Consider the following 27,251-nt stretch of genomic DNA (forward strand, 5'->3'; position numbering starts at 1 on the left):
CAGACACTCCTGTGTCCCCCAAAAGGGAAAGAGACCCCCGATCCAGCTGTGGGCTCACAGCTACCAGCTATGACAGACCTTTCCCTGGCCAGCACAATCCCCCCCTTTCTCTCAGGTTGGGTTTGCTTCCAACTACAGCGTCCTTGGGGTTGTTCCCAGCACCCCAACTTCCAGCTCCAGGATACATGTTTCTGTGCACCTCTTCCACTCCATTACAGCCAGTTCATGTCTCTGGGTCTTAATTGCGTTGTCTTTTAAGTCCAGGGTTTGCTGGTGGGCAGTCTTTTCCCGGGCAAATTGCACATCAATTTCCATCTGTTTTCCCTTGAGACCGTCACTTGATGAGCTGGGATACCACAGAGAACCCCCTTCTGCCAGAACAGGCACCCCTCCACTCCTGTCTTGCTAAGTTAGACACTCCAGTCAGCGTCAGCACAGACAGAGAGGTTGGGCCACACCCATCTGCAGTTCACTGAAACTGAGATGCACTCAGCTCAGGGGCTTCTTCGTTAACAGAGATTTTCCCAGCGCCAGTGTTCAGCCTTTCTGGGCAATTTGCAACTTGTGTAGTTCTAGCTTCTTTTGATCTTCACTCTTATTTATTTTGCTTCCTTTTCTGTCCCTACTTCCCTTACCCGAAATAAACAGAAAATAACAAACCAGTAACCACTTTGTCTGTTCTTCAGCCACCTCACTTAAAATCACTACCAGTATCTCAAAGTACTTAGCTGTGCACAGATCCTGCCGACTGTGACGGGTTGGATCACAGAACCCCCGCCCCCCCCCTTGGGAGCTGCCACCTGATGTGCCAAGACTACCTCTGCCCCTGCCTTTCTGCCCCATCATCTTAGGACTTTTGAGCCAGACTCGCTAGCCTGCTGCAAACTCAGACCCAGGTCTGAATCACGTCCCCTAACAGCTGAAGGCTCACCTGAAAGCAGCTAACAGAAGTGTTCTTGTCTTTAACACTCAGATGCCCAACTCCCAATGGGGTGTAAACCCAAATAAATCCGTTTTACCCTGTATAAAGCTTATACAGGGTAAACTCATAAATTGTTCACCCTCTATAACACTGATAGAGAGATATGCACAGCTGTTTGCCCACCAGATATTTATATGGCCTTACTCAGCTCCTCACAGCCCTGGAGAGAAATCCGCCTTAGCCAAGGTGAGGCACCGTGCAGCTGAACAGGGGATGTGTATGTGTGTGGGAGTAACAGGCCTGGGCCACGGTGCTGCATCCCTGATGAAACCCACATCTTCCCTGCTCCCCCGGCCCAGCCTTGAGCAAGAGGTGCCTTCCACCTGTGGCCTGCAGCTGGTGAGGCAGCACCTGGTGGCAGCCCCACACCAGCAATAGGAGAACGCTGTTATCTGTGTCCCTGCTCCCTCCCAGCTGGGCCCTCAGCCATGTTCCCTGTAAGCTGCACACTGAGCGATTGAAGTGCTGTGCAGAGCCACTCACATCCAGTCGGCAGCCTGTATTCAGGTGTGCCCCCCCCGCTGCTTTGCAGCCCTCTGCCTTGGAGGCCCTGCTGCTCCCGGGACCCTCTTGTGGGCTGTTCAGAGCATGGGGTAGGAGGGTGCTAATGTCAGGGTGTCCCCCGCCCCCTGTACACCAGCAGGGAAGACAGGACAGCCTAGCTCAGGACTCCAAGCACTGCAGGAGAGGGTCTGAGGTCTGAACGCTGTTCTGGGCCGTGAGTGCCTTTACCTCAGAGACTTCCCCAGCACACACAAGCTCTGTCTGTCTGTCACACACACACTCTGTCTGTCTCTGTGTGTGTAGAGAACACACACACACACAGTCTGTCTCCCTACACACTTACACACACAGTCTGTGTGTCTCTACAGCCACATACACACAGTCTGTCTCCCTACACAGTCTGTGTGTCTCTACAGACACATACACACAGTCTTTCTCACACACCTCTCAACACATACTTGTGGTGTTGTTTGTTGTTACTTCTTGGTACTTCGTGCAATGCACATATAGGCTCTCTAATTTTATTCTTTCAAAGTGTGTTATTTTAGTGTTTTGACTGGTCTGTGCATTTCATAATTTTTATTTCTCTTACATTTAAATTTAGTTCTTTGAGTAGTGAGTTCTAAAATGCCTAACCTGTTCTGGCTGGAGTAATTATCCCTGTTGGTAACTTTTAAAAAATATATATTATAGCTAGGTTTTTTGTTTCTACTGGTGGTGCACATCCGCATATTACCTTGGTGCACGTAACAAAATGTATTCTGCACATCGATGGAAAAAATTAGAAGGAACATTGGTGTAGACGTAGCCTAAACATCATGGACTGAAGGGACGCTGGATTTATGGCTTATTACAACAATCTATAAACCACTTACAGCCTCCCCCCCACCCGCCTTCCCCTCCCATGACTAGAGAGGTGTTAATGGGCCACTTCACCTTGAATGGGCCCCTGAAATATGTGTTAACTCCTTCTGCTAAACAATATGTTCCACCTTGTATTTAGCTGTGACACTGTTAGTACCTTTCCCAGCCCTGAAGAAGAGCTCTGTGTGGCTCGAAAGCTCGTCTCTCTCAACAGCAGAAGTTGGTCCGATAAAAGATATTACCTCACCCACCTTGTCTGTCCTTCCTCCAGGTCCATCACTGGTTTAGGTTTTTGCCTGCAAAATCCAGGGCTCCCGGGGGGCTTCACAGTGCGTTCCATGGCACACGCTGCCAGCTGCAGAGAACTCACCCCTCATATAGTGCCACTGTGTTTCCTTGCCACTGAGCGAGGCTGAATGCACATTACGTTGACCACGTGTGGAACTTTATTAAACCCTGTGCACTGCTCTGTCCATGTGGCTGCATGGCTTCCCACCCAATTCCTCACAGTCCCTGCCTGCCTGGTGTCCTGCCAATCCCAATCCCTCCAGGGAACATGGGCCCTCTGACTCCAGTGCCCCTGCTCATGATACAGCATCCACACGTTAAAAAGAATGTTGAAAAATTGTTATGGGGCCAGAAAAAAGTTACACGAGCAACTGGCAGTCTGAAGAACTTGACTTGCAGTCTAAGTTCCCTCTAAGCTGCGCGGCCGCCCAGCAGTCAATCAAAGGCCGTTGAACTTCAGGTGCCCCTCCCCAGACTGCTGTTCTGCTCCTGCCCTCTGCCTTGGGTTGAGCCCCTGGGAGCCTCTTGCTTGCTGTGAAGAGCAGAGTGGGGGCAAGGGAGGGAAGCTGATGTCAGGGTATCCCCCTCCCCCACCCATGTATCCCATCTCTGCAGAGGGGGGTGGGGAGAGGAGGGAAGGAACATGACAGGGCTCAGGGGTGGGATGTGGGATGGAGCTTGCTGGTGGCTGCTGCTGTGTCTGAACAAGCAGGCTTCAGACTGGTGAGTACTTAAAAGGGCAGTGTACTTAAAGGGGGAATGTGTGCGTGTGTGTCTCTCTCACACACACACACCACACACTGTCTCTCTCTTGCTCACACACAGCATGCTGTGTGTGTCTCTCTCTCTCACCCACTCCCTACTGTGATTCTCTCACACACACATACCAGTGTCATACACACACCGTGTCTCTCATTCACCCACCACTGTCTCTTTCACACACTGTCTCTCACACACAACACAGTGTTTCTCTCACCCTCACACACGCCACACTGTGTGCCTCTCTCTCTCTCTCTCTCACACACACACACACACACACACACCCCACAGTTAATACAAAACCAAGATGTTGAGAACATATCAAGGAATCAAAGGATAAGAAATTCTTGAAATGCCTATACACGAATGCAAATGGAAACAAATGAGGAATTGGAATTGTACATTTATGAGCATAAATGGGATCTGGTTGATATTAAAATCAGGTGGGATAAGTCCCATAACTGGATTGTTTAAAACAGTGGTTATAACCTATTTAGGAAGGATAAAGTGGGCAAAAGGGGAGGGGAAGTGGCACTATCAAAAATGGCATTACTTGTTTCCGAGTCACTGACAACCCACAGGAAAATGATCTTGAATGCTTATAGATCAATGTCCTAACAGAGAAAGCACAAGATGGGGTATTAGTTGGTGCCTGCAACAACTCACTATATCTCACTAGGGAACAAGATGGCCAACTCCTTATACACCTATCTATCATAGAATGTCAGGGTTGGAAGGGACCTCAAGGAGGTCATCTAGTCCAACCCGCTGCGCAAAGCAGGACCAATCCCCAGAAAGCTTTTTGCCACAGATCTCTAAATAGTCCCTTCAAGGATTGAACTCACAACCCTGGGTTTAGCAGGCCAGTGCTCAAACCACTGAGCTATCCCTCCCCCCAAGAGGGAGGGATGTTTAAGAAAAATAGCTGCACGCTCATGAGACACTTCAATTGGAGTGACACATGCAGGGTGTCTCATACTGCCAGTACTAAACGTCCTTGCAATATCTCAACATGATAGATTATCATTTCCTAACTCAAAAGGCGTTGCGTCCAACATGGAGGAATTCTTTATTAGACCTTGTCTTAACAAATCAAGAGGAACTGATCATAGAACTAAAAATTATTGGTAGCTTAGGTACAAGTGATCATGACTTGATCACATTTATAATATGTATGCGGAATAAAGTACAGACCAGTAATATCTATCTATCTATATATATATATAGAGAGAGAGAGAGAGAGTTGGTACTTTAAAGTGACCAGTTTCCCAAAGCTGGAAACAATTATGAGCCAAATCATCTGGAGGACGAATTTAATCAGAAAAATGTGAATGATAAATGGGAATCAAGAAGCCACAATCAAAGAAGAAGGCTGTACTGATTAAAAACCAATCTGGTTTAGAGGGGAAATGAAGGCAACTACAAAAAAATAAGTATATAACAAAAAGAAGAAAGGGGAAGTTGATAGCAATGAATATAAATCAGAACTTAGGAACTGTACAAAATTGATAAGGGAAGCAAAGGGACACAAGGAGACATCTATGGCCAGGAGCATGAAAGATAAGAAGGAGCTTTTGAAATATATTAGGAACAAAAAAAAAATCCTGACAGTGGTATTTGTTCATTAGATGGAAATGGTAAAATTATCAGTAATAATTCAGAAAAGGCAGCGGTGTTCAATAAATATTTCTGTTCTGTATTTAGGGGGAAACAGATGATATAGTCTCACTATCCCGGGAGGCAGTTATTCTGAAAAAGATGTGTGTCTCAAGGCAGATAATCAGCTGAATAGAAGTTCCTAGTGCAACACTGTGGCTAAAACAACTAATGCAATCCGTGGAGCCATGACCAGGGGAGTTTGACACTACTATGATCGCTGTGTCCAATTCTGGTGCCCACAATTCAAAGAGGATGTTGACAAACTGGAGAGGGTTCAGAGAAGAGCCATGAGAATAAGAATTAGGAAACATGAGAGACTCAAGGGGCTCAATCTATTTAGCTTAAAGTGAAGGTTAAGGGGTGATTTAATTAGTCTAGAAGTAGGTACACAGGGAACAAATATTGAATAATGGGTTCCTCAATTTAGGAGAGAAAGGTGTAACACAATCCAAAGCCCAGAAGTTGAGGCTAGAAAAATTTATGCTGGAAATAAGGCATAACTTTTAAATGGTGAAAGTACTTAACCATTCAGACAATTTATCAAGGGTCATGGCAGAGTCTACATCACCGACAATTTTTCAATCAAGATTGGAGGTTTTCCTAAAAGATATGGTAAAGGAATTATTTTGGGGGAAGTCCTGTGCTATACAGGAGGTCACACTACATGGTCACAATGGTCCCCTCTGGCCTTGGAATCTATTAAAATACCAGTAGCCGACTAGGTGTGCGTAGCAAGGCCTGGCGTGGTGGTTTCTTAATAGTTATTCCTGTGTAACAAGCCAGAGGTACAACATCAAAGAGACGTTTCCAGATGAGATTTTAAGAGAGATGTTGCAGAGAGACAAGATGGCTGTTATACCTGGCAGGTTCGGAGGTGAAGGCTGATGCAGGGATAGATTGTGAGGAAGGGCCGAGAGGAGACACACAGTGGAGGAGTTATACCAGGCTGACTGGCACAAGACTATGTAAACAGGGGTCTTTTCTGGACTGGCTCTGGGATGAATGGGGATCCTGTGGAGGTGTTTGTGGATGGGTGTGACACGTTCTTTGCATTCTCTAAATACTGACACACGAGTGAGAAGAATAACTAGTTTATTGTTCAGCTAGAATTCATAGCTGCACCATCAAGTTTATCATTTTCTTCAAAACAACATGGCACGTCCTGCCCTAACAACCCCCATTGCCTTCAGGGGGATTGGATGGTGTAGAATTCAGGGCAGAATTTTGCCCTCCATCAATAATTCTTAGGGGCCATCTCCAAATTCTCATATGCCTGTTAACATTCTAAGAGTCATCTATTAACTCTAGTATTTATATCACTACCTCTTCCCTCTTTTAAACAATGCCTTAATGTCTCTCAATGTATACAATATACATTTCAACATCACATACACAGAAAACAGCTATTTTTTACGTTCTGCTTCTCCAAGCAGAAGAGGCAACTTGCACGTCACTCTCCAGCAAGCGTTTACCTCCTTATACACTTATTTCTATAAAGACGTATGACATTTTTAATTAGTTTCTGTAGTGGTGTAAGAACTTCTTAATGTATTATCTTCTTCAGATTAATTAACTTCTCTGTTTTTCTCTGTCCTATCCCACAATGACAAGTTCTAATGGTTCATTTGCACAAGACGTTGTATTTGGGAGCTCAGGATATGTTTATTAAATCAAAGGGCAGCAAACACATGATATACTTGCTAGGGTTTTGGAGCTCTCTGTGCGTTTCCTATGCCTCTCTAATCACTTGTTTGTGGTGTAGGCACAAGGATGAACGGTGTTGCCAAAGCTGAAGTGATGGACGAGTGTGTTCTTCTAAAAATCAAAGTAACTTTGTTTAATTTTCTGGTTCTCATTAATCTTATTCTTTCTTAATTTTGAGGCTTGTTTAGCTTTTTCCTTGCTGGGCAGGTTAATTTTCATTCATCTTCTCAACAGCTGAGTGGGTGACTCTCCATCGTCTACTAGTGGATGGAGCCAAGCCAAAGGATTGGTAGCATCTTCATCCACTTCTTCACCATCTGTACTAAGCTCTTGTTTGGATTTGATCTAAACTGGTTAGAAGTTGAAATCACATGCTTAAAATCTACATCAACTGAAAACTGCTTAATTGCTGCGAGGGGAACACTCTGTTCGAACAGCACTGAACACTTTGGCCCACATTCGTAAAGGTATTTTGCTATTGCTCCGCCCGCTGTTGCAAAGGGTAGCACTATATTCACAAAGGGATATAGGATCATAAATCCAACATTTTAGGCCTCTCAGACATTCAAAAAAAATCACCACTCAGTTGCTACCTAAGCCTAAGTCCCCCTCAGCACCTAGTTTCTACCAGTTTTAAATGCGTGCTCTGCCTGATTTGGAGCAAGGGCTTAAACCCAGGTTTCCCAGCTGACTGGAGAATGCCCTAACCACTAAGCTATTCTGGGGGGATCCCTCTCCTGTTGGAGTGATGCCAGTTTGTATATTTACCAGAGCAGGGATTTGAACCTGCTGCTTCTACAGCCTACTCAAGTGCCCTTACCATCAGGCTATTCAGTCTCTCTCGCGCGTCCTCTCGTCTCACCAATATTTATTTAATACCAAATGGAACAGGTACAACACAGAGACCGAAAGAGCCACTGCAGAATACCCAATAGCCTGGTGGTGTGGGTGCTCACTTGGGAGATGGGAGACCTTGATTCAAATCCCCAATCCAAATCAGACAGGGGTTTGAAAACAGGTCTCCCACCTCCCAGGCAAGGGCCATAACTAGAGCCCTGCAAATCTGCGGGTATTCGCTTTACATCTGTGAACCATTTCTGCGGATAGCAGTGCGGATGCGGATACAAATTTTGCATCTGTGCAAGGCTCTGATGGTAAGATCCGGGCGGGCAGCTGTGAGAAACTGCCCACCCCCCGCACAGGGCAGGTGGAGCGTCCACCGCAGCTCCCCACAGCTGAGAATCTCTCCTGCCGGTTGGTCAGATACTTAAGGCCCAGTTCAATGGGAGTGCCTTTGTGGATCTGGGTCCTAACCCCTGCCCTTTCCTCTGCATTTCACTCCTGGCTGGCTTCGGTGGCTCCCTGTTCAGCTTGCTGGCTTCTGAGAATCAGGCATCTAACTCTCCCCATACAATGCTTGGGGGGCCTGGATGCATAACTCAGGGCTGTGAATTCCACTGGGTGGCAGGGCACTGGAGAATTAGGTGTTGAAACACCTAAGTCCGCTTTGTGAATCTACCCCAAGTGACTTAGATGGCTAATTCACACTCTCAAAAGTGACAAACACTTAAGACCCAGATCCTAACTCCTATTGAAATCAATGACTTGCAATGATTTAGGCTCCTAAGTCACTTTTGAAAATGGGACTTAGCCATCTGAGGGTACGTCTTCACTACCTGCCAGATCTGCGGGCAGTGATCAATCCAGCGGGGATCGATTTATTGCGTCTAGTCTAGACGCGATAAATCGACCCCCGAGTGCTCTCTCTGAGCTGCGAGAAGCGCAGGCGGGGTCAACGGGGGAGCAGCAGCAGTCGACTCACCGCGGTGAAGACACCACGGTAAGTCGATCTAAGTATGTCGACTTCAGCTACGTTATTCATGTAGCTGAAGTTGCGTAACTTAGATCGATCCCACCCCTAGTGTAGACCAGGGCTAAGTCACTTAAGCCCAGATTTTTTAAGGTAGTTAGGTGCTTAACTTCCACTGGCAGTTAGACACCCTAACTACCCTTAAAATCTGGGCCTTAGGCCTTGCAATGCTGAATGGAACACTGCCTAAATACCTTTAAAAATCTGGGTCTTTATCTGGAATTCCATGTCTTACAAAGATACTTTCAAATGTTCACATTTCAGGGTGCAAAGAGCAATGATCAGTAACAAACTTCACTTGTTTTTTGCCACATGAGAATCTGTAATGTCCGTTGGTATAGCCGGGCCCGAGTCAAGCAGTTCAGATCCAGATTCAAACCTCCGCAAAACTTCCAAACCCTGCACTGGAATACCCTGGTTTGGCCCATCTCTGACCATTTGATAGTCTCTGTAGTATCAGACAGGGAATCATGGGTCTGTAGATTGTATCTCAAGTAGAACAAATAGCTTGTTCACATGTGAGAAGCCTCTGGGTTTATTTCTTTGACATACAATTCCCAAATAGCCTCCCTGTAGCATTCACGGGAGTATAAAAAAAAAAAAAAAAAAAAAAAATAATGGAGATATCCCATCTCCTAGAACTGGAAGGGACCTTGAAAGGTCATCGAGTCCAGCCCCCTGCCTTCACTAGCAGGACCAAGTACTGATTTTGCCCCAAATTCCCAAGTGGCCCCCTCAAGGATTGAACTCACAACCCTGGGTTTAGCAGGCCAATGCTCAAACCACTGAGCTATCCCTCCCCCCGTAATAGTTTTATGTCTATGAACAATCATGCCATTCACTGCTGTACATTTATATCTGTAACCTCCATAGTCCCTTGCTGACTGCTGTGCGTTACCTTTGGCCGTCCTTTCATAATTGTTTCATTCAGCGTTTTCCCTCTTTGTGGCCTTTCACTTGCTGTGAGAAGGGATCACCAAGGTTTTATCTCCAACTCTCGCTTCCTCGGCTCCTTTCTCTAACACAGCAAGTATGGATAGGGCAGCAGCCGGCAACACTTCATTACTACGACACAGCTTTCTCTCACATCTGTAGCTTTATCGTCATACTTTGCATCCTTATAGAACAGGTAATATGGTATCAGAGATCTGGATGTGTTTCAGCCTTTGCTCGCCGGTCAAAATTTCTCTTAGCACTTAAGCAATATCCCTAACAGGTCTGTTTGTATTTGTGCATCTAGTTTCTGCACCTCTGTGACCTGAATGCATAAACTGTAAGCTGTCAACTTGCTTCCCACGACTGCAAAATGACTTCCCCGAAATCAAATTGTGAGGCACCTATTAAGATTTTCATAGGCCTTCCACTTATGTAGAACTTCAACACTGGCTCCTGTTCAAGCATCTCTTTCAGTTCCATCCCGGCTCTTCTGATAACTGCAGGACCACCTAATTTTCATTTTCTAGCCGCTCGCTCAACGCTGATTTTTTTGTAGAAGATAAAGTATCATCATTTTAAGCCAGTCCTAAGCTGGTAGCTAAACATCATACAGGGAGTTCAGCAAACTGCGGGAGTTCTTGCCAGGAAGAGGGAGACAGTTTGCAGCCCATTTATGGTTCCCTGGTGGCAGTCAAGTGTTGAGTCAAGACTGAAGCTTTTCTTGCATTCAGAACCGTCTCCCAGCTGGTGACTCGGCATTTTCAAATGTAGATGGTTTAACACAGTGGTTCTTAACCAGACGTATATCCCTGGGGTACGCAGAGGTCTTTCAGGGGGTACGTCAACTGATCTAGATCCGTGTTTCTCAACTTGTGGGCTGAAACCCCCACGGGGGTCGTGGGACGGGTTTAAGGGGGTTGCAAGTGCAGAGCTGGCATTAGGGGATGGCAAGCAGGGCAGTTGCCTGGGGCCACCTGAACCTAAGTTACATGCTTCAGCCCTGGGCAGCAGGGTTCGGGCTTTAGCCCTGTGCGGCGGGTCTCATTCAGGGGTACAGTAGTCTGGAAAGGTTGAGAACCACTGGTTTAAGACACAGCTCAAAAAAAAGCCTTAGAGTATTCTTCACTGCACAGTTAGCTTGGGTCATGAGCAGCCAGGCGTGAGTGACCACCCTATAAATCCACACCCACATTACAGTGTCCTTATTGGTGCTTCGCATGTATTGCTAGGACTTCTAGAAGTCCATCCCATGGTTTTTTGGTGCTGCAGTAAGATCAGCCACTCTGATTTTCTCCTAGCGAACTGGTCAGTCCTTCAGGGCACACAGTGGAATTATGGGAAGGCATTGGAAGACTATCAGTGCTCGAGTGATTTAGCTTGCATCTTCATTGCAAATGGGCGGGTTACCAGTCCAAGTGAAAGTAGTACCCAGGCTCCAACCTGCAGCTGTAGCCACGCCAGTTAGCTGGGACAGAAAGCACAATTAACTTGTGTGAGAGGGTTGTATGGGAGATGAGATTAGGGGCAACACCCGGTAAGAGCTAACTCTGCAGCAAAGACAATCCTGAAGAAGTTGCAGATCAGCTGACTTCAGAGGAAAGAGTTGGATTTACTTGCTCCACAAGGACTTTGGTCAGAAGTGAAGCAGGTACTTTTCCAGGCCTTTTCTATGCTATTGTGGGTCCATACAATTCAATTGGGCTTTAAAGAAACAATGAACAATTCCTATCAGAAATATGTTAGGTCAAACAAGACAGAGAGATTATCATACAACTGCATCTCTCCTGAGCTTAATTATCAGGTTTCTTTATCAACAATATAAAGAGGTACAACGTACAAAAAGGAAAAGGTTTCCTCCCCACTACCAACAAAACAGGGAACAAACTCCAGGTGTGTTAACTCTGGAAGGCTGTTCTGCTATGATCTGGTCTGCTTTTCTTAGAGCCCTCCACACCACAGTCACTGGCATTGCCCACTACGGCAGAGTAGCAGTGCTCTTTCACCAAGGAAGAGAAACTCTCGCCCTGTGTGAAGGTCATACGGACTGACTTTCATCACACCCAGAGAACTTCAAGGCTGGGAGGTTCATGAGCAAAAGAGCCCCAGGAATGTATTTTGGCAGAGCTTGCAGACCTCACGAAAAGGGACTTTGCCCTCGCTTTTCTCCTTTCTCACACAGGGAACACGACAGCAATACGGGACAAGTGAGGAATTCTGGCTGGGGAGCGTGACAGCTCTGCTGGTGACTCACTGATGTCACATCACCTCCCTTTTTTATTTTTAAAATGTCCCTCTCTCTCAAACCTGTGGGAGGCCTACTTCATTCGTGTGTGTGAAGCACCGAGATCCTTAAATGCATTGAAGTGCACAGTATTATGAAATCAGGAGGGAGATGTAAGGGAAGTATTACATTCCTCCAGCATGCACATGCACACGAGGGAAAGTCGCTGAACTAAAACGAAAGTGTGAGCTTTTCCCTGTTGAGGAGCTGTGCTCGCGTGGTTCCTACAGGAAAAGCATCTCCAAGTGCCTAGGCAGTCCCTGCTCTTTAGGATCTAACCACAAACAGGAAAAGAGGAATCCTATGGCAGGCTGAAGTGGTCCCGTGCCCGGGCTCAGAAGGACACGCTGGAGCAGGTCCCGCAGCCCGACTCAGAAGAACAGGCTAGAGCAGGCCACCTTGTTGCAGCAGGGGCACGTATAGATCTTGTCCCCTATGTGCGTTCTCTGGTGCTGGACGAGCGTGGAGCTCCGTGTGAAGCTCTTACCGCACTTAGAGCATTTGTAGGGCTTCTCGCCCGTGTGTGTTCTCTGGTGGCTGAGGAGGGTGGAGTTGAGGCTGAAGCATTTGCCACAGTCAGGGCACTGATAGGGCCGCTCCCCCGTATGGCTCCGCTGATGTCGGGTCAGGGTGTAACTGCGGCTGAAGCGCTCCCAGCACTGGGTACACTGGTAGGGCTTCTCACCCGTGTGGGTTCTCTGGTGGGTCAGGAGATGCGAGTTCTGGTGGAAGCGCTTCCCGCATATAGTGCACTGGTAGGGCTTTTCGCCGGTGTGGATCCTCTGGTGCGTGATGAGGTGGGAGCTCTGGCTGAAGCTCTTCCCACACTCAGTGCATTTGTAGGGCTTCTCGCCTGTGTGGGTTCTCTGGTGCTCAATGAGGGTTGAGCTGCGACTGAAGCTCTTCCCGCACTCATTACAAATGGTCGGCTTCTCTCGCCGGTGAGTTCTCTGGTGTCGAATGAGATGCGATTTCCGGCCAAAGACTTTCCCACACTCCAGACACGCATTGGGCACCTCCCCTTTGTGGATTCTCTGCTGCTTCCCCAAAGCTCTCTCCTGGGGAGCAGACTTACCCCGTCTCTTCCCTGCAGGCTTTTGCGGCTGCTTTTCTGAGCTCTGCTGATTCTGGGAAACATTTGATTTGGATCTTCTTGAGAACGTCCCATGAGGCTCCACTTTCTCAGGCCCTTCTGGCTGAGGACTGTCATCCTCTTCGCTCTCACTTGCAATCTCATCATCTGCTAGGATAAAGAGAGAGAGTCACTGCCTGAGCTCAGGAAAAATGAACTCAGGGAAAGGGGAAATGCAAATAAATAAAACAATGCTGATAAATGTAGAAACTGGGAGCCAGGACTCTGGGCCCTTCCCAAGGGAGATAAGCGGGGAAGAGCTGTTCTTCAGCTTCCTGTCTGAAAACCCAGAGAAGAGAGATGAAGGAAGAGGAGGGGCTCCTAACAGAAACCAGCCAGGTTGGTGGAATGCAGTGGTCTACCCTGAGGTCACGACAGCTGCTGGTTACAGTAATGAACTAGTTGAACTATCATACTGATCATACTGGGTCCTTAGATTCATAGCTATTAAGGTCACGTGAGACCATTAGATCATCTAGTCTGAACCTCCTGCATAACACAGGTCACAGAACCTCACCCAGCAATTTCTGCATCAAGCCCATACAATGAGCTATATAATCTCTTTTGAAAAGATATCCAATCTTGATTTAAAGACTTCAAGTGATACAGAACCCAGCAATTCCCTGGGTAAACTCTCCCACTGGTTAATTACCCTTTACTGTTAAAATAACAGCACCATATTTCTAGCTGGAATTTGTTTCATTTCAGCTTCCAGCCATGGGATCTTGCTATTCCTTTTGATGCTAGATTAAAGAACTGTTAACTATCAGAAACTTTCTGCTCATGTACATTCTTATAGACTGGGATTAATTAACTCCCTTCTTGACAGTCTCTTTGATAAACTAAACAGAATGAGCTTCTTTAGCCTGTCACCATAAGGCAGATTTTCCAGACCTCGGCTCATTCGTGCAGCCCTATAATGAACGTTTTCTAATTTTTCAACGTTCATTTTGAAGTGTGGACCGCACAGCTGGACACGGTATCCAGAAATGGTCTCACTGATGCCATAGACACAGGCAACAGAACCTTCCTACTCCTAATTGATCCTCCCCTACTTACGAATACAAGGATTGTGTTCACCCTCTTAGCTACAACATTGTACTAGGAGCTCTTGTTCAATTGTTTATCTATCGTTATTTCTAAGTCACTGCTTTCCAGGATACAGTCCCCTATTCGAATAGTGTGACCGCAATTCTTTGATCCTCAGTGTGTGACCTTGCAGTTGGCTGTGTTATTTACCACTCCAACAATTTGTGTCACCAGCAAGGATTTTGTATTTTCTTCTGTTAGTATATAGGTCCGTTTGTTAGCCTGGGATAGAATTTTGGGTTTGACTTTTTGATACCCTTATACTAAAATGTGTAAACAAGGGACAAGGCACTGTGAGGTTGCTTCTGCCTAGTCAGGTGGATTTGTTAGTAAAATGGGAACAGATAAGAGCAGTTAAAGTGTTATTCAAGCGCACACTTTAAGATGGCCTCAACCCCTATCTCAAGGCAAAGTCAAGCAACCAGTCGTGAGGGGCAAAGGGGCAGGAGTCACAGATGGGCCACATGGCATTGTAGGCAGTCTCCTCATACCATCCCCACCATAAACTTATCAAGCTCAGGCTTGAAGCCAGTTAAGTTTTTTAGTCCCACCGCTCCCCTTGGAAGCTGTTCCAGAACTTCTCTCCTCTGATGGTAAGAAGCCTTCATCTAATTTCAAGCCTAACCTTGCTGATGGCCCGTTTAGCCATTTGTTCTTGTGTCAACACTGGCACCTAATGTAAATAACTCCTCTCCCTCCTTGGTATTTATCCCTCGGATGGATTTAGAACAAGTGATTTCTCTCCTGCCATCCATGTCCACCCTCTGACAAACAGAGGCTAGGGACACCATTCCTTACCCATCCTGGCTAATAGCCATTAATGGACTTAAACTCCATGAATTTATCTAGTTCTCTTTTAAACCCTGTTATAGTCCTAGCCTTCATATTTATAGAGAGCAATCATATCTCCTCCTAGCCTTTGTTTGGTTAGGCTAAACAAGCCAAGTTCTTTGAGTCTCCTCTCATAAGGTAGGTTTTCCAGTTCTCTGATCATCTTAGTAGCCTCTCTCTGTACCTGTTCCAGTATGAATTCATCTTTCTTAAATATGGGAGACCAGAATTGCACACAGCCTTCCAGATGAGGTCTCACCAATGCCTTGTATAATGGTGCTAACACTTCCCTATCTCTACTGGAAATACTTTGCCTGATGCCTCCTAGGAGTGCATTAGCTTTTTTCACGGGCACATCCCATTGGCGGCTCATAGTTATCCTCTGATCAACCAAAACACCCACATCTTTCTCCTCTGTTGCTTCCAACTGATAAGTCTCCAGTTTATAGCAAAAATTCTTCTTGTTAGTCCCTAAGTTCATGACCTTGTCATATTAAATTTAATTCCATTTCTATTACTCAAGTTTTCAAGGTCATCCAGATCTTCCTGTATGACATTCCAGTCCTCCTCTGCATTGGCAGTGCCTCCCAACTTCGTGTCATTTGCAAATATTATTAGCACACACCCACTTTTTGTGACAAGCTCATTAATGAAAATGTTAGGTAAGATTGGTCCCAAGACTGATCCCTGAGGAACTCCACTAGTAACCTCCCTCCAGTCTGACAGTTCACCTTTCAGTACGAACCATTGTACTCTTTTCTTTAACCAGTTCCTTATCCATCTTTCAATTGTCATATTAATCCCCATCTTCTCCAATTTAATTAATAACGTCCCCTATGGAACTGTATCAAATGTCTTACTGAAATCCAGGTAGATTAGATCTACTGTATTTCCTTTGTCTACAAATTCAGTTATCTTCTCAAAGAAAGAGGTTGGTCTGGAATTATTTACCTTTTATAAAACCATGTTGTATTTTAGCCCAATTACTGTTTACCTTTGTCCTTAACTAATTTCTCTTTCAAAATGTATTCCAAGACATACATTATGGAAGTTTAAGTAGATTATGACAATACAATGGTCTTTATAAACCAAATCTGTAATGGCATCAAAAAACGATAAAACTTATTTGACAAGACCTATTGTTAAGGCTGTGATGGGTTCGGTCACAGAGACCCCCTTGGGACTGTCACCTGATGTGCTGAACTGTGCCTGTTTTCTTTGCTAGCCTGGGACTCCAGAACCCTGTCTTCTTGAGCCAGACACACTAGCCTGCTGCAACACAGACCCAGGAGCCGGTCCACACCCCCAAAGTTGCAGAATTAATTGAAAACAGCTCAGCAAGTACTCCTGTCTCCAGCACCCAGACACCCAGCTCCCAATGGGATTCAAATCCCAAATAAATCTGTTCGACTCTGTATAAAGCTTAAACAGGGTAAACTCATAAATTGTCCGTCCTCTATATCACTGATCGAGAGATATGCCCAGTTGTTTGCTCCCCCAGGTATTAATCACTTACTCTGGGTTAATTAATAAACAAAAGTGATTTTATTAAGTAGGATTTAAGTGGTTTCAAGTAATAACAGACAGAACAAAGTGAGTTACCAAGCAAAATAAAACAAAACATGCAAGTCTAAGCCTAATGCATTAAGAAACTGATTACAGGTAAATCTCACCCTCAGAGATGTTCCAATAAGCTTCTTTCACAGACTAGACTCCTTCCTAATCTAGGCCTAATCCTTCCCCCTGGTACAGTCCTTGTTAGTTCCAGCTCGGGTGGTAACTAGGGGATTTCTCATGACTGGCAGCCCCCTCTGGTCTGTTCTATCCCCTTTTATAGCTTTGGCACAAGGCGGGAATCTTTTGTCTATCTGGGTCCCCACTCCTCCTTCTAAATGGAAAAGCACCAGGTTTAAGATGGCTTCCAGTACCAGGTGACAGGGTCACATGTCCTGTGAGACCCCAAGCCTTCACTCTTCCCGGCCTGACTCACAGGAACGCTTGCAAGTAAACAGAGCCATTTACAACTATTGTCCTAGTCAATGGGAGTCATCAAGATTCTAAACCACCATTAATGGCCCACACTTTGCATAATTATAATAGAACTTCAGATTTATATTTCATATTTCTAGTTTTAGATACAAGAATGATACATACAAATAGGATGATCACACTCAGTAGATTATAAGCTTTGTAATGATATCTTACAAGAGACCTTTTGCATAAAGCATATTCCAGTTACATCATATTCACACTTATAAACATATTTTTATAAAGCATATGGAATGCAACGTCACACCCTCCTCCTGAACTCACTGCTGGAGTCTTGGACACTGTCCATGGCGGAGGCAGTACATGTAAAATCCCTGTTTGTCTCTGGTTACACACCCTTCCAGTACCTTTAAACCCTAAGATGTCATTCATAGGTGTTCTCGCAAAGTTCTGGGTTCCTGGTCCCTGGGTGCCTAAAAACACATTGGGGTGCAGTATTGCTAACAGACTGCAGATAGCATTCTGGAGTGCAACATCACAAAGGCTACATTTTAGTCACGGGTATTTTTAGTAAAACTCATGGATAGGTCACGGGCAGTAAACAAAAATTCACGGCCCGTGACCTGTCTATGACTTTTGCTATATACCCCTAAATAAAATTAGGCCAGGGGACTGCATGTGCCCAGGGGGACAGGACGGGAGCGCTGCGGGTGCCGGTGGCCCGGACCCCTGCTGGTGCTATGGAGTCTGGGGGTTGGCAAGCTCCCTATCCAGCATGTCCCTGTAGCTTGGAGCTCTGTGCGCTGCTCCCACCACAAGCGTCGGCTCCACAGCTCCCAGTGGCCAGAAACCGCAGCCAACGGGAGCTGCGGGGGCAGTGCCTGCGGGCACGAGCAGCGCGTGGAGCCCCCCTGGCTGCTCCGCCTAGGAGCTGCAGGAACATGGTGGTGGGAGCCAGGGAGTGCCGCCCCCTCCCCGTAAGCGCTGCCATGCACCCCAACCCCGAGTCCCCTCCCACACACCCAAACTGCTGCTGCTAGCCCAGCCCCTGAGCCAGCACCGGCCATTGCAGAAGTCATGGAGGTCACAGAAAGTCATGGAATCTGTGACCTCCATGACAAGCACACAGCCTTACCTATTATCCATAAAACCATGTTATGCTACAATCCTTTAATTATTTACTGAGTCCCAAATCAGCCTGTCCATGATTTTGTTTGGAACGATGTCACACCAACTAGTCGATATAGTTCATAGACTCCAAGACCAGAAGAGACCATTGTGATCATCCAGTCTGGCCTCCTGCATAACACAGGCCATAGAACCAGGCCAAACGATCATATCATTTAGAAAAATATCCAATCTTGGTTTAAAAATGGTTATTGATGGAGAATCCATCACAACCCTCAGTAAATTGTTCCAATGGTTAATTACCCTCATTGTTAAAAATGTATGCCAATTTCCAGTCTGAACTTGTCTAACTTCAACTTCCAACCATTGGGATGTGTTATTCCTTTCTCTGTTAGACTGAAGAGCTCATTATTAAATATTTGTTCTCCATGTAGGCACTTATAGACAGTAATCTAGTCACCCCTTAACCTACTCTTTGTTAAGCTAAATAGATTGAGCTCCTCGAGTCTGTCACTATAAGGCAGGTTTTCTAATCCTTTGATCATTCTCATGGCTCTTCTCTGAACCTTCTTCAATTTAACACCATCCTTCCTGAATTGTGGACACCAGAACTAAACGCAGGATTCTAGCAGTGGTCACACCTGTGCCAAATACAGAAGTAAAACAGCTTCCCTACAGCTGCTCTAGATTTCCTAGCTTATGCATTCTAGGACCACATCAGCCCTTCTGCAGTGGGAGCTCGTGTTCACCTGATTATCTACCATCATCACCAAATCTTTTTCAGTCATTGCTTCCTGGAATCGAGTCCCCTATCCTGTAAATATGGCCGACATTCTTCCTTCCTAGGTGTATACGTTTGCATTTAGCTATATTGAAGTCCATATTATTTTACCAAGTGATCCTATCTATTCTTTTAAAATATTGTTACATTAGCTTTTTTCCAGTCCTCTGGAACTTTCCTGGTGTCCTAAGATTTGTTAAAAGTCAACATTAATGGTTCAGAGAGCTCATCACTTAAAATTGTTGGTCCTGCTGGTATAAACATGGCTAATAGTTGCTGTTTAACATCCTCCCTAGTTACTGATAGAATATAAAGTATTTCATTATCACTCTACGGCCTTGGCTTTAAGGGATTCAAGCGCGAGTGTAGTCGCGCCGCCAGAGCTCTCTTGCAGCGCTGCAAGTACTCCACCTCTCTGAGGGGAATAGCGTGCAGCGCTGTACTCGCTGCGCTCGGGGGGGGGGGGGGGGGGGGGGGGGGGGGGGGGAGGGCGTTTTCACACCCCTGAGCGCAGCGAGTTGCAGTGTTGTACAAGTGCCAGTGTAGCCAAGGCCTAAGATGTGAATACATCATTCTGCTCCTTTCTAAATACAGAACAGAAACATTTATTGATACTTCTGCCTTTTCTGTATCATGACTGACAGTACTGCTTTATCTATTACTTGAGCTATATCATTTGTAGATGTTTGTTCCTGACAGACAGATCAATATAAATAAATCTCGTTGTCCTGTTCTCCTGGCTATAGGATTTTTCATTGATCGCTTTAGTTTCCTTTATCATCTGCATTTCCTAACTGCAGACTTGGACTCACTGCCAACAATTTACTCATTTTTTTTCTTTTCTTATATCTGTTTTTTAATGCTGCTTTTATTTCCCTTCTTTATCTGGATTTATTTATTTCATTTTTTAACCCCTTCTAGCCTTAAAATCTATGAACAAGATTAAGTGAGAGAACTATGGAGTTTGCAATAGCTTTGCTGGAATTCCAGCTTTATACTTGGCAGGGAAATGTTTTCTCAGTTGGTTTAACTTCTTCCTCACCTGTGTGGGTGTCTTTTGAGAGTTTCCTTTCCTTGAAGTCCTGGAAACTTGGGACCCATAGATCTTCCCATTTTGCCATTTGGATGAGCACAGCAGAGTCAGCAATTCCACTCACTGCAAAGCAAAGAGGCCCGTTCAGTATTCCCCAAACAGATTTTACCTACAGTGGTCCATGATGTAGGCTCATCCCTTTCATGGGTGGAGGTCGATATGTATTTGCAAAAACGGGAAAATGGATACAGAAACTAGGTCCATCTATTCCAGTTCCCTGTCTACAACAGAAGCCAGTAAAAGATGTTTCAGAGGATGATGTAAGAACCCCACAGTAGCAGATATGGGACATTCTGCCCCCACCCTTCCAATAAGTCTCACAGAATCATATAAATGTAGGGCTGGAAGTGATCTCAAGGGCTCATTTAGTTCAGCTGAGCCCCTCCTCAGCCCCCCTGCAGGACCATCCCTAGACCATCCCTGACAAGTGTTTGTCCAGCTTGTTCTTAAAAACCAACTTTGGAAGCCTGTTCCGATACTTAACCACCCTTATAATTAGAAAGTTTTTTCCTAATATACGACGTAAAACTTCCTTGCTGCAGATTAAGCCAATTACTTCTTGTCCTACCTTCAGTGGACATGGAGAACAATTGATCACCACTCTCTTTATAACAGCACTTAATATATTTGAGGACTTCTCATATTTCCATTGTCTTCTTTTCCCAAGACTAAACATGCCCAGATTTCTCCCTCCCCACCAACATTTCCTCATAGGTCAAGCTGTCTAAACCTTTTATCATTTTTGTTGCTTTCCTCTGGACTCTCTCCAATTCAAGTGTGGTGCCCAAAACTGGACATGATATTTCAGCTGAGTAGAGTAGAACAACTACCTCCAGTGTCTTACATCCTAGCCAGTTATTCCCCTTTTTGTATCTGTGCATTTGATTTTTCCTTTCTAGGTGTAGTATTTTGCACTTGTCTTTATTGAATTTCATCTTACTGATTTCAGACTCCAATTTGTCCAGATCATTTTGAATTCTAATCCTGTCCTCCAAAGTGCCTGCAACCCCTACCAGATTAGTGCTGCTTGGAAACTTTATAAGCATACTATCCACTCCATTATTCAAATCATGAATGAAAATGTTGAATAGTACCAGACCCAGGACAATGTCATCCCAGTCTGCCAATGAACCGCTGATAACTAGTCTTTGAGTTTTGTCTTTCAACAAGTTATGCACACACCTTACAGTAAATTAATCTAGACCACATTTCCCTAGTTAGCTTGACTTTTGGCACAGTCCCACATGACATTCCCATAAAGCAATCAGGTCTATTGCTTCCCCCATCTACTCTTTGCTCTTAAGCAAAGTAAGCAGTCATGGGAGAAGAGGGAAGGTCCTTTCATGGATCAGTAAACGGTTAAAAGATAGGAAACAAAAGGCAGGAATAAATGGACAGTTTACACAGTGGAGAGAGGTAAATAGCGGGGTCCTCCAAGGCCTGGGACAAGTGCTGTTCAACATATTTATAAATGATCTGGAAACGGAGGTGAACACTGCACTGCGGACAATACAAAATAACTCAAGATAGTTAAGTCCAAAACTAATTGCAGAGTTACAAAGGGATCTCACAAAACTGGGTGACTGGGCAACAAAATGGCAGATGAAATTCAATATTGATATGTGCAAAGTGCTCTGTGGAAAACATAACCCAACTCCATATACAAAATGTGGGCGTCTAAACTATTTGTTAGCACTCAAGAAAAAGATCTTGGAGTCATCATGGAGTTTTTGAAAACATACACTCCATGTGTTGCCGCAGTCAAAAAAGCTAGCAGAATGTTAGGAACCATTAGGAAAGGGATAGATAATAAGACAGAAAATAGCCTAATGCCACTACATAAATCCATGATACGCCCACACCTTGAATACTGCATGCAGTTCTGGTGGTCTCATCTCAAAAAAGATATATTAGAATTGGAAAAAGTACAGAGAAAGGCAACAAAAATGATTAGGGGTATAGAACAGCTTCTATCTGAGGAGATATTTTTAAAAGACTGTTCATCTTAGAAAAGAGATGACTAAGGGGGAATATGATAAAGGAGAAAGTGAATAAGGAAGTGTTATTTATCCCTTCACACAAAAACAGAACCAGAGGTCACCAAATGAAATTAACAGGCAGCAGATTTAAAAAGAAAACGTAAAGGAACTACTTCTTCACACAATGTTCAGTCAACTGTGGAACTCATTGAAAGTGGATATTGTAAAGGCCAAAAGTATAACTGGGTTCAAAAAAGAATGAGGTAAGTTCATGGAGGATTGGTACATCAATGGCTATTAGCCAAGATGTAAAGGACACAACCCCGTGCTCTGGGTGTCCCTAAACCAGTGATTGCCATAAACTGGGACTGGACAACGGGATGGATTACTTGATAACTGCCCTGTTCTGTTCATTCTCTCTGAAGCATCTGGCACCAGCCCCTCTCAGAAGACAGGATACTGGGGTAGATGGACCATTGATCTGACACAGTATGGCCAGTCTTATGTCCATAGGCCATAACCCCATTAAAGAAGGACAGTTTGTTTTGGCATGATTTGTTATTGACAAATCCATGTTGGCTATTACTGGTTACCCTATTTTCCTCTAGGTGTTTACAAATTGTTTAATAATTTATTTCTGTATCTTCCCATGTATCAAAGTTAGACTGACTGGTCTATAAATCCTCAGGTCCTATTTGTTCCCCCTTTTAAAGATAGGCATTATGTTTGGGTCCTTCTCCAGTCCTCTGGGACCTCACCCCCTTCTCCCTGAGCTCTTGAAGATAATCACTAATGGTTCTCTAAGATTGCTTCATCTAGTTCAGGGGTGGCCAACCTGAGCCTGAGAAGGAGCCAGAATTTACCACTATACATTGCCAAAGAGCCCCAGTAATCATCCATAGGCTTGATCCTAAGGGTACACGATCCATCCCATCAGCCATAGGCTTATGGTCCATTTCATCAGTCCCTGCCAACTTGAATACATCTAACTTATCTAAATATTCTTTAACATGTTCTTTCCCTATTCTGACGTGTGTACCTTCCCCCTTGTTGTTAAAATTGTGTTAAGCATCAGAGGGCAACTTTCTACAATATCTTCGGGAGACCCCATATTGTATTAAGTGTTGTGGCAAGCTGCCACAGTCAATGAGGCCTACAAAATAATGGGTTTAAAACAATTCTATAAACTCTGCTATCCTGACCTAAAACCAGGGTTAGTAGACAAAGATCACAGAGATAAAACTGTAGTTGGGAAATTGGCAGGCCATTATGTGGAGAGTCAACCTGGGTTTGATAGAAAACCTAGCAACGAAGGTATGGGACCAGATCACAGGGATTGAACGCAAGCAGAGGCCCACACCTGGCAGCAGGGAAGCCGTGGGTTGGGTGGGACAAAGTAGTGTCTCATCTGTGATCAGCCAGGTCAATTTGCCTGGGATTGCCTGCTCCGCCCAGTGCAATGCTCGAAAAGCCAGCTGCAACCCCAACCTCACAGAGTTAACTGGGTGAGGATCTCCAGAGGGAGGGAGTCACATAGAACACTGATGGCATACAATGTTCATGCTGAGTCAGTCACACCCCAAACTACTGCCCATGTGTCATGCTGCACTCTCTTAGGTGCAGACCCATTGGACCCTCAGTGGGAATAGAAGGTGGCAGTCAATGGGGAGACATTCACTGAATGGAGAGATACCAGGAGAGATAGTTAAGCTCGGTATGAAATGTGGGTAAAAACTCCTGGTATAAGAGCCTTCACTCAACCTAAACCACAGGTTTCTATACAGACTCAAGAGTCAGGGCACAAGGGGTAGGTGCATTGTCATATATCCATATTCTTTGCTTTGGGGAATAATATGGCTCTAAAAACAGAAGGGGTGAATCAGACCCCCTCTGCTAACTCCAGGCCTTCAAGGGACTGTGTTAGCCAGAATGCTAACGGAGTAGTTGAAAAGGTGGTGTTAGGGGTGGGAGTAGGGAAGGGTCATATCCTCCCTGCCAGTATCCAAGAGGAATCAGGTTATTTTCTCAGTATATGCAAACAAATACCTGAGGAGTGGGTGGGTGAGATAGCCACCTACTCCAGGGGAGCGAGGAGACCTATTGAATTAAAGGGAAACCCTCTGGGTCCTGAAGCCCAGGCCAAGGAAATAACTTCTCTGACTACTCTTATCAGGGAACCAGAGGAAGTACAGAGCATGGGGATGGCAGTGACTCCAGCCAAAAGGTAGGGAAAATGAAGCAAATCCAGTGCACTGCTCAATCTATGACACGCCCAAGTGTAAGACAGCTGCTTGGGAGATGACAACAGTAACTACAGCCAGGAAAGACGGGGAAATTCTCCCCAGAGTCTGTGACTGCCTGACGGTCTGTGAAAATGTAAAGGATCCTGAGCCTGGTGGAGGAAAATCTGTTGCTCTCCTTGACTCGATATGAGCATTGACCTGCTTAACCCAGGGTTGTGAGTTCAATCCTTGAGGAGGCCATTTAGGGATCTGGGGCAAAAATCTGTCTGGGGATTAGTCCTGCTTTGAGCAGGTTGGACTAGATGACCTCCTGAGGTCCCTTCCACCCCTGATATTCTATTATTCTAATATACAGAGATGAACAGGCCACCCCATCAGGATGGGGGATCAATACTCCTCCCATTCCCCCACAGAAGCTGAAGTAAAGCCACAGGAGTCCCCGGCGCCCCAACCTCTGAGGAGGTGGCCTAGAGAAAGGAATTTGGCCATGGGGGATGTTTCAAGAATCTCTCTTGTCCAATCCCTCTGCTGTTAAAGCAATGCCTGGTTGAGAGCCGCTTCACAGGGAGGTAGCCTTGCTTGATTTCTCTCTTTTGTCCGAAGAATACGCGGGGACTCAGCCCACTGCCAGAGGAGCTGATACCTTGAGGGACAAAGGGACACCACACACGCTCCCTAAAAACCAGATGGAAGGTGGGAGTGGGAGGACCAGGTCTCAAGTTCACACCCAAAGGTTTTGGGGGAACAAGGGCAAGAGGGGCAAAGCAGGAGCTTCACCCTGTAGTCCTAACAGGAGAAATTATACAGGATGATTGTTAAACAACTGTACAGATTTCTGAGGGATGTATGCTGACTTGCTAGCAGAATGTTTATTACATGCATAGGTGAAATATTACCTTATGAAAGGTAATGGCTTAAACTCCATTCAGGGAATAAACCCGTGGATTCCTCTAGGATGCCGGTCAAGCACAACCCACTTATTTAGGGAGGAGATGAGACAGACAAGGTAACTTCCTACAATATCTATGGAAGACCATATCATATTAAGTATATAAATGGTTTATGTATCATTGTGGGCCAGGGATTGTATACACTCCATCATGGGGAGATGGATACCACAGCTCCTCCAGGAAGTGAAAACAGTAATAAATGATTAAGACAAATCACTCATGTTATAACATCTCCAGAGAGGTACTATTTCCTAGGGAAGCTCATATATTCTGATTCAAACCCGATTCTCCACAGACCACCAGACAAAAAATGGACTTCTGGATAAGTAGCCCAATAAATAGGAACTTTTTTTCCCTTTTATCTAAAGAATAAATGTTCTTGCTTAGAAAGAGCTGTGTGATTGCTCTCCAAGGATTATGGAAGTTAAGACAGGCAGACAGTTTGCTGGGGACATCACAGTGTAATCTAGGGAGCTGTGCAGCCTTGGTCAAGAGAGAATAAGACATGCATGTCAGTCCAAGAGAGGTGATGTCTCAGAGCCAGAAACTTTTAAGTAGGTGCCTTGAGGGACCACAGAGCGGGAATACAGGTGCAGTTACCCTGAAACTGACAATCTTAGTGAAAAATGAAGCAAAACAGAAATTAAGCATCTCAGCTTTCTTGATGTCACCTGTTATTAGCTCTCATTCCCTGCTAGGTAGCAGACCTACACTTTCCTTCACCTTTCCTCTTGCTCTTAATGTATTTTAGAAACTCCTCTCATTACCTTATGTCCGGTGCTAGGCATAACTCATTTCGTGCCTTCGCCTTTCTGATTTTGTCCCTGTAGGCTTGTGCTATTCATTGGCACATCCCCTTAGCAAACGGTCTCTATTTCCACTGTTTGTAGGATTCCTTTTTGATTTTCAGGTTAGGAACCTGCCCCTCATGGAGCCATATTGGCCTCCCCCTCCTGCTCCTTCCTTCAGATCCAGTCCCCTTCTCCTCCTCCTCTGCCAGCCCATTGCTCAGTCGCCTGACCGAAGTGGGCGAGGCGGGGGCCAGCTGGCGCCCCGGCCGAGCGGGGGGGGGGGGGGAGCAAGGAAGGGGGGGGCCGGCCGTGGCCCCGACAGACCGAATGGGAGGGGGGACGCCCCGGCTGAGCGGGGGGGGATAAGGGGGGACCCGGCCGAGCGGGGGGGGATAAGGGGGGACCCGGCCGAGCGGGGGGGGGGGATAAGGGGGGACCCGGCCGAGCGGGGGGGGGGGATAAGGGGGGACCCGGCCGAGCGGGGGGGGGATAAGGGGGGGCCCGGCCGAGCGGGGGGGGGAATAAGGGGGGGCCCGGCCGAGCGGGGGGGGGGATAAGGGGGGGCCCGGCCGAGCGGGGGGGGGGGATAAGGGGGGGCCCGGCCGAGCGGGGGGGGGGGATAAGGGGGGGCCCGGCCGAGCGGGGGGGGAGGAAGGGGGGGCCCGGCCGAGCGGGGGGGGGGGATAGGGGGGGCCCGGCCGAGCGGGGGGGAGGAAGGGGGGGCGGCCGAGCGGGGGGGGAGGAAGGGGGGGCCCGGCCGAGCGGGGGGGGATAAGGGGGGGCCCGGCCGAGCGGGGGGGATAAGGGGGGGCGGCCGAGCGGGGGGGGGCCCCTTTCCCCAGCCGGGGGGGCTGCAGGCGCCCTTGGAAGAGGGAGGCTCCCCCGCCCCCACTCACCGCTCCGGCCGCGGGGGCTGCGCGCAGGGTGAGGGCCGGGGGCCTCCGAGGTCCCGGAAGCGGCCTTGGACCGCGACTTCCGGTGGAGGCCGGAAGTTCCCACCGCGCTGCCCCCTCCCCCCGCCCAGGCGGCTGGACCGGTTTTAACCCATCAGGCGCCGGAGGCCCGCGAGGCGGCTTCAGCGTCACCCGGAGCCGGGGCTGGGATGGCCCGAAACGTCCGCGGGGGGGGGGGGGGTCGCTGTGTGTCCCCGAGCCGGGGCTGGGATGGCCCTAGATGTGCCCAGGGGGTCCCTGTGTCAGAGACGATCCGGGTGACCTCAGGAGGTATCTAGCTCACAGCAGGACCAGCCCCAGTTAAGTCACCCCGGCCAGGGCTTTGTCTAGGGTTCCCATACGTCCGGTTTTTCCCGGACATGTCCGGCTTTTCGGCGCTGAAACCCCCATCCGGGGGGAACTGCCAAAAAGCCGAACATGTCCGGGAAAATGCCGGCCGGGCACT

The 27,251-nt window shown here is 46.6% G+C and overlaps 1 protein-coding gene across 5 annotated transcripts; it reads right to left on the reverse strand.

Moving 5' to 3' along the window:
* Positions 1 to 9,441: 9,441 nt before the first annotated feature.
* On the reverse strand, positions 9,442 to 26,826 carry LOC128826690 (zinc finger protein 436-like). Of its 5 annotated transcripts, none has more exons than XM_054010131.1 (3): positions 26,750 to 26,826; positions 19,840 to 19,953; positions 9,442 to 13,087 (listed from the first exon to the last, which is right to left on the reverse strand). In XM_054010131.1, the coding sequence occupies exons 2-3, from the start codon at positions 19,916 to 19,918 to the stop codon at positions 12,219 to 12,221; spliced, it is 948 nt and encodes a 315-aa protein (XP_053866106.1). In that variant the 5' UTR covers positions 19,919 to 19,953; positions 26,750 to 26,826; the 3' UTR covers positions 9,442 to 12,218. The 5 variants fall into 5 exon arrangements, with proteins under 5 accessions (XP_053866106.1, XP_053866103.1, XP_053866105.1 ...); XM_054010128.1 differs by having other exon boundaries at positions 9,442 to 13,090; XM_054010130.1 differs by lacking the exon at positions 26,750 to 26,826 and adding an exon at positions 25,830 to 26,108 and having other exon boundaries at positions 9,442 to 13,090.
* Between the last annotated feature and the right edge of the window lie 425 nt (positions 26,827 to 27,251).

The sequence above is a fragment of the Malaclemys terrapin genome, chromosome 20, assembly GCF_027887155.1.
Source record: "Malaclemys terrapin pileata isolate rMalTer1 chromosome 20, rMalTer1.hap1, whole genome shotgun sequence".
Taxonomy (NCBI): domain Eukaryota; kingdom Metazoa; phylum Chordata; order Testudines; family Emydidae; genus Malaclemys; species Malaclemys terrapin.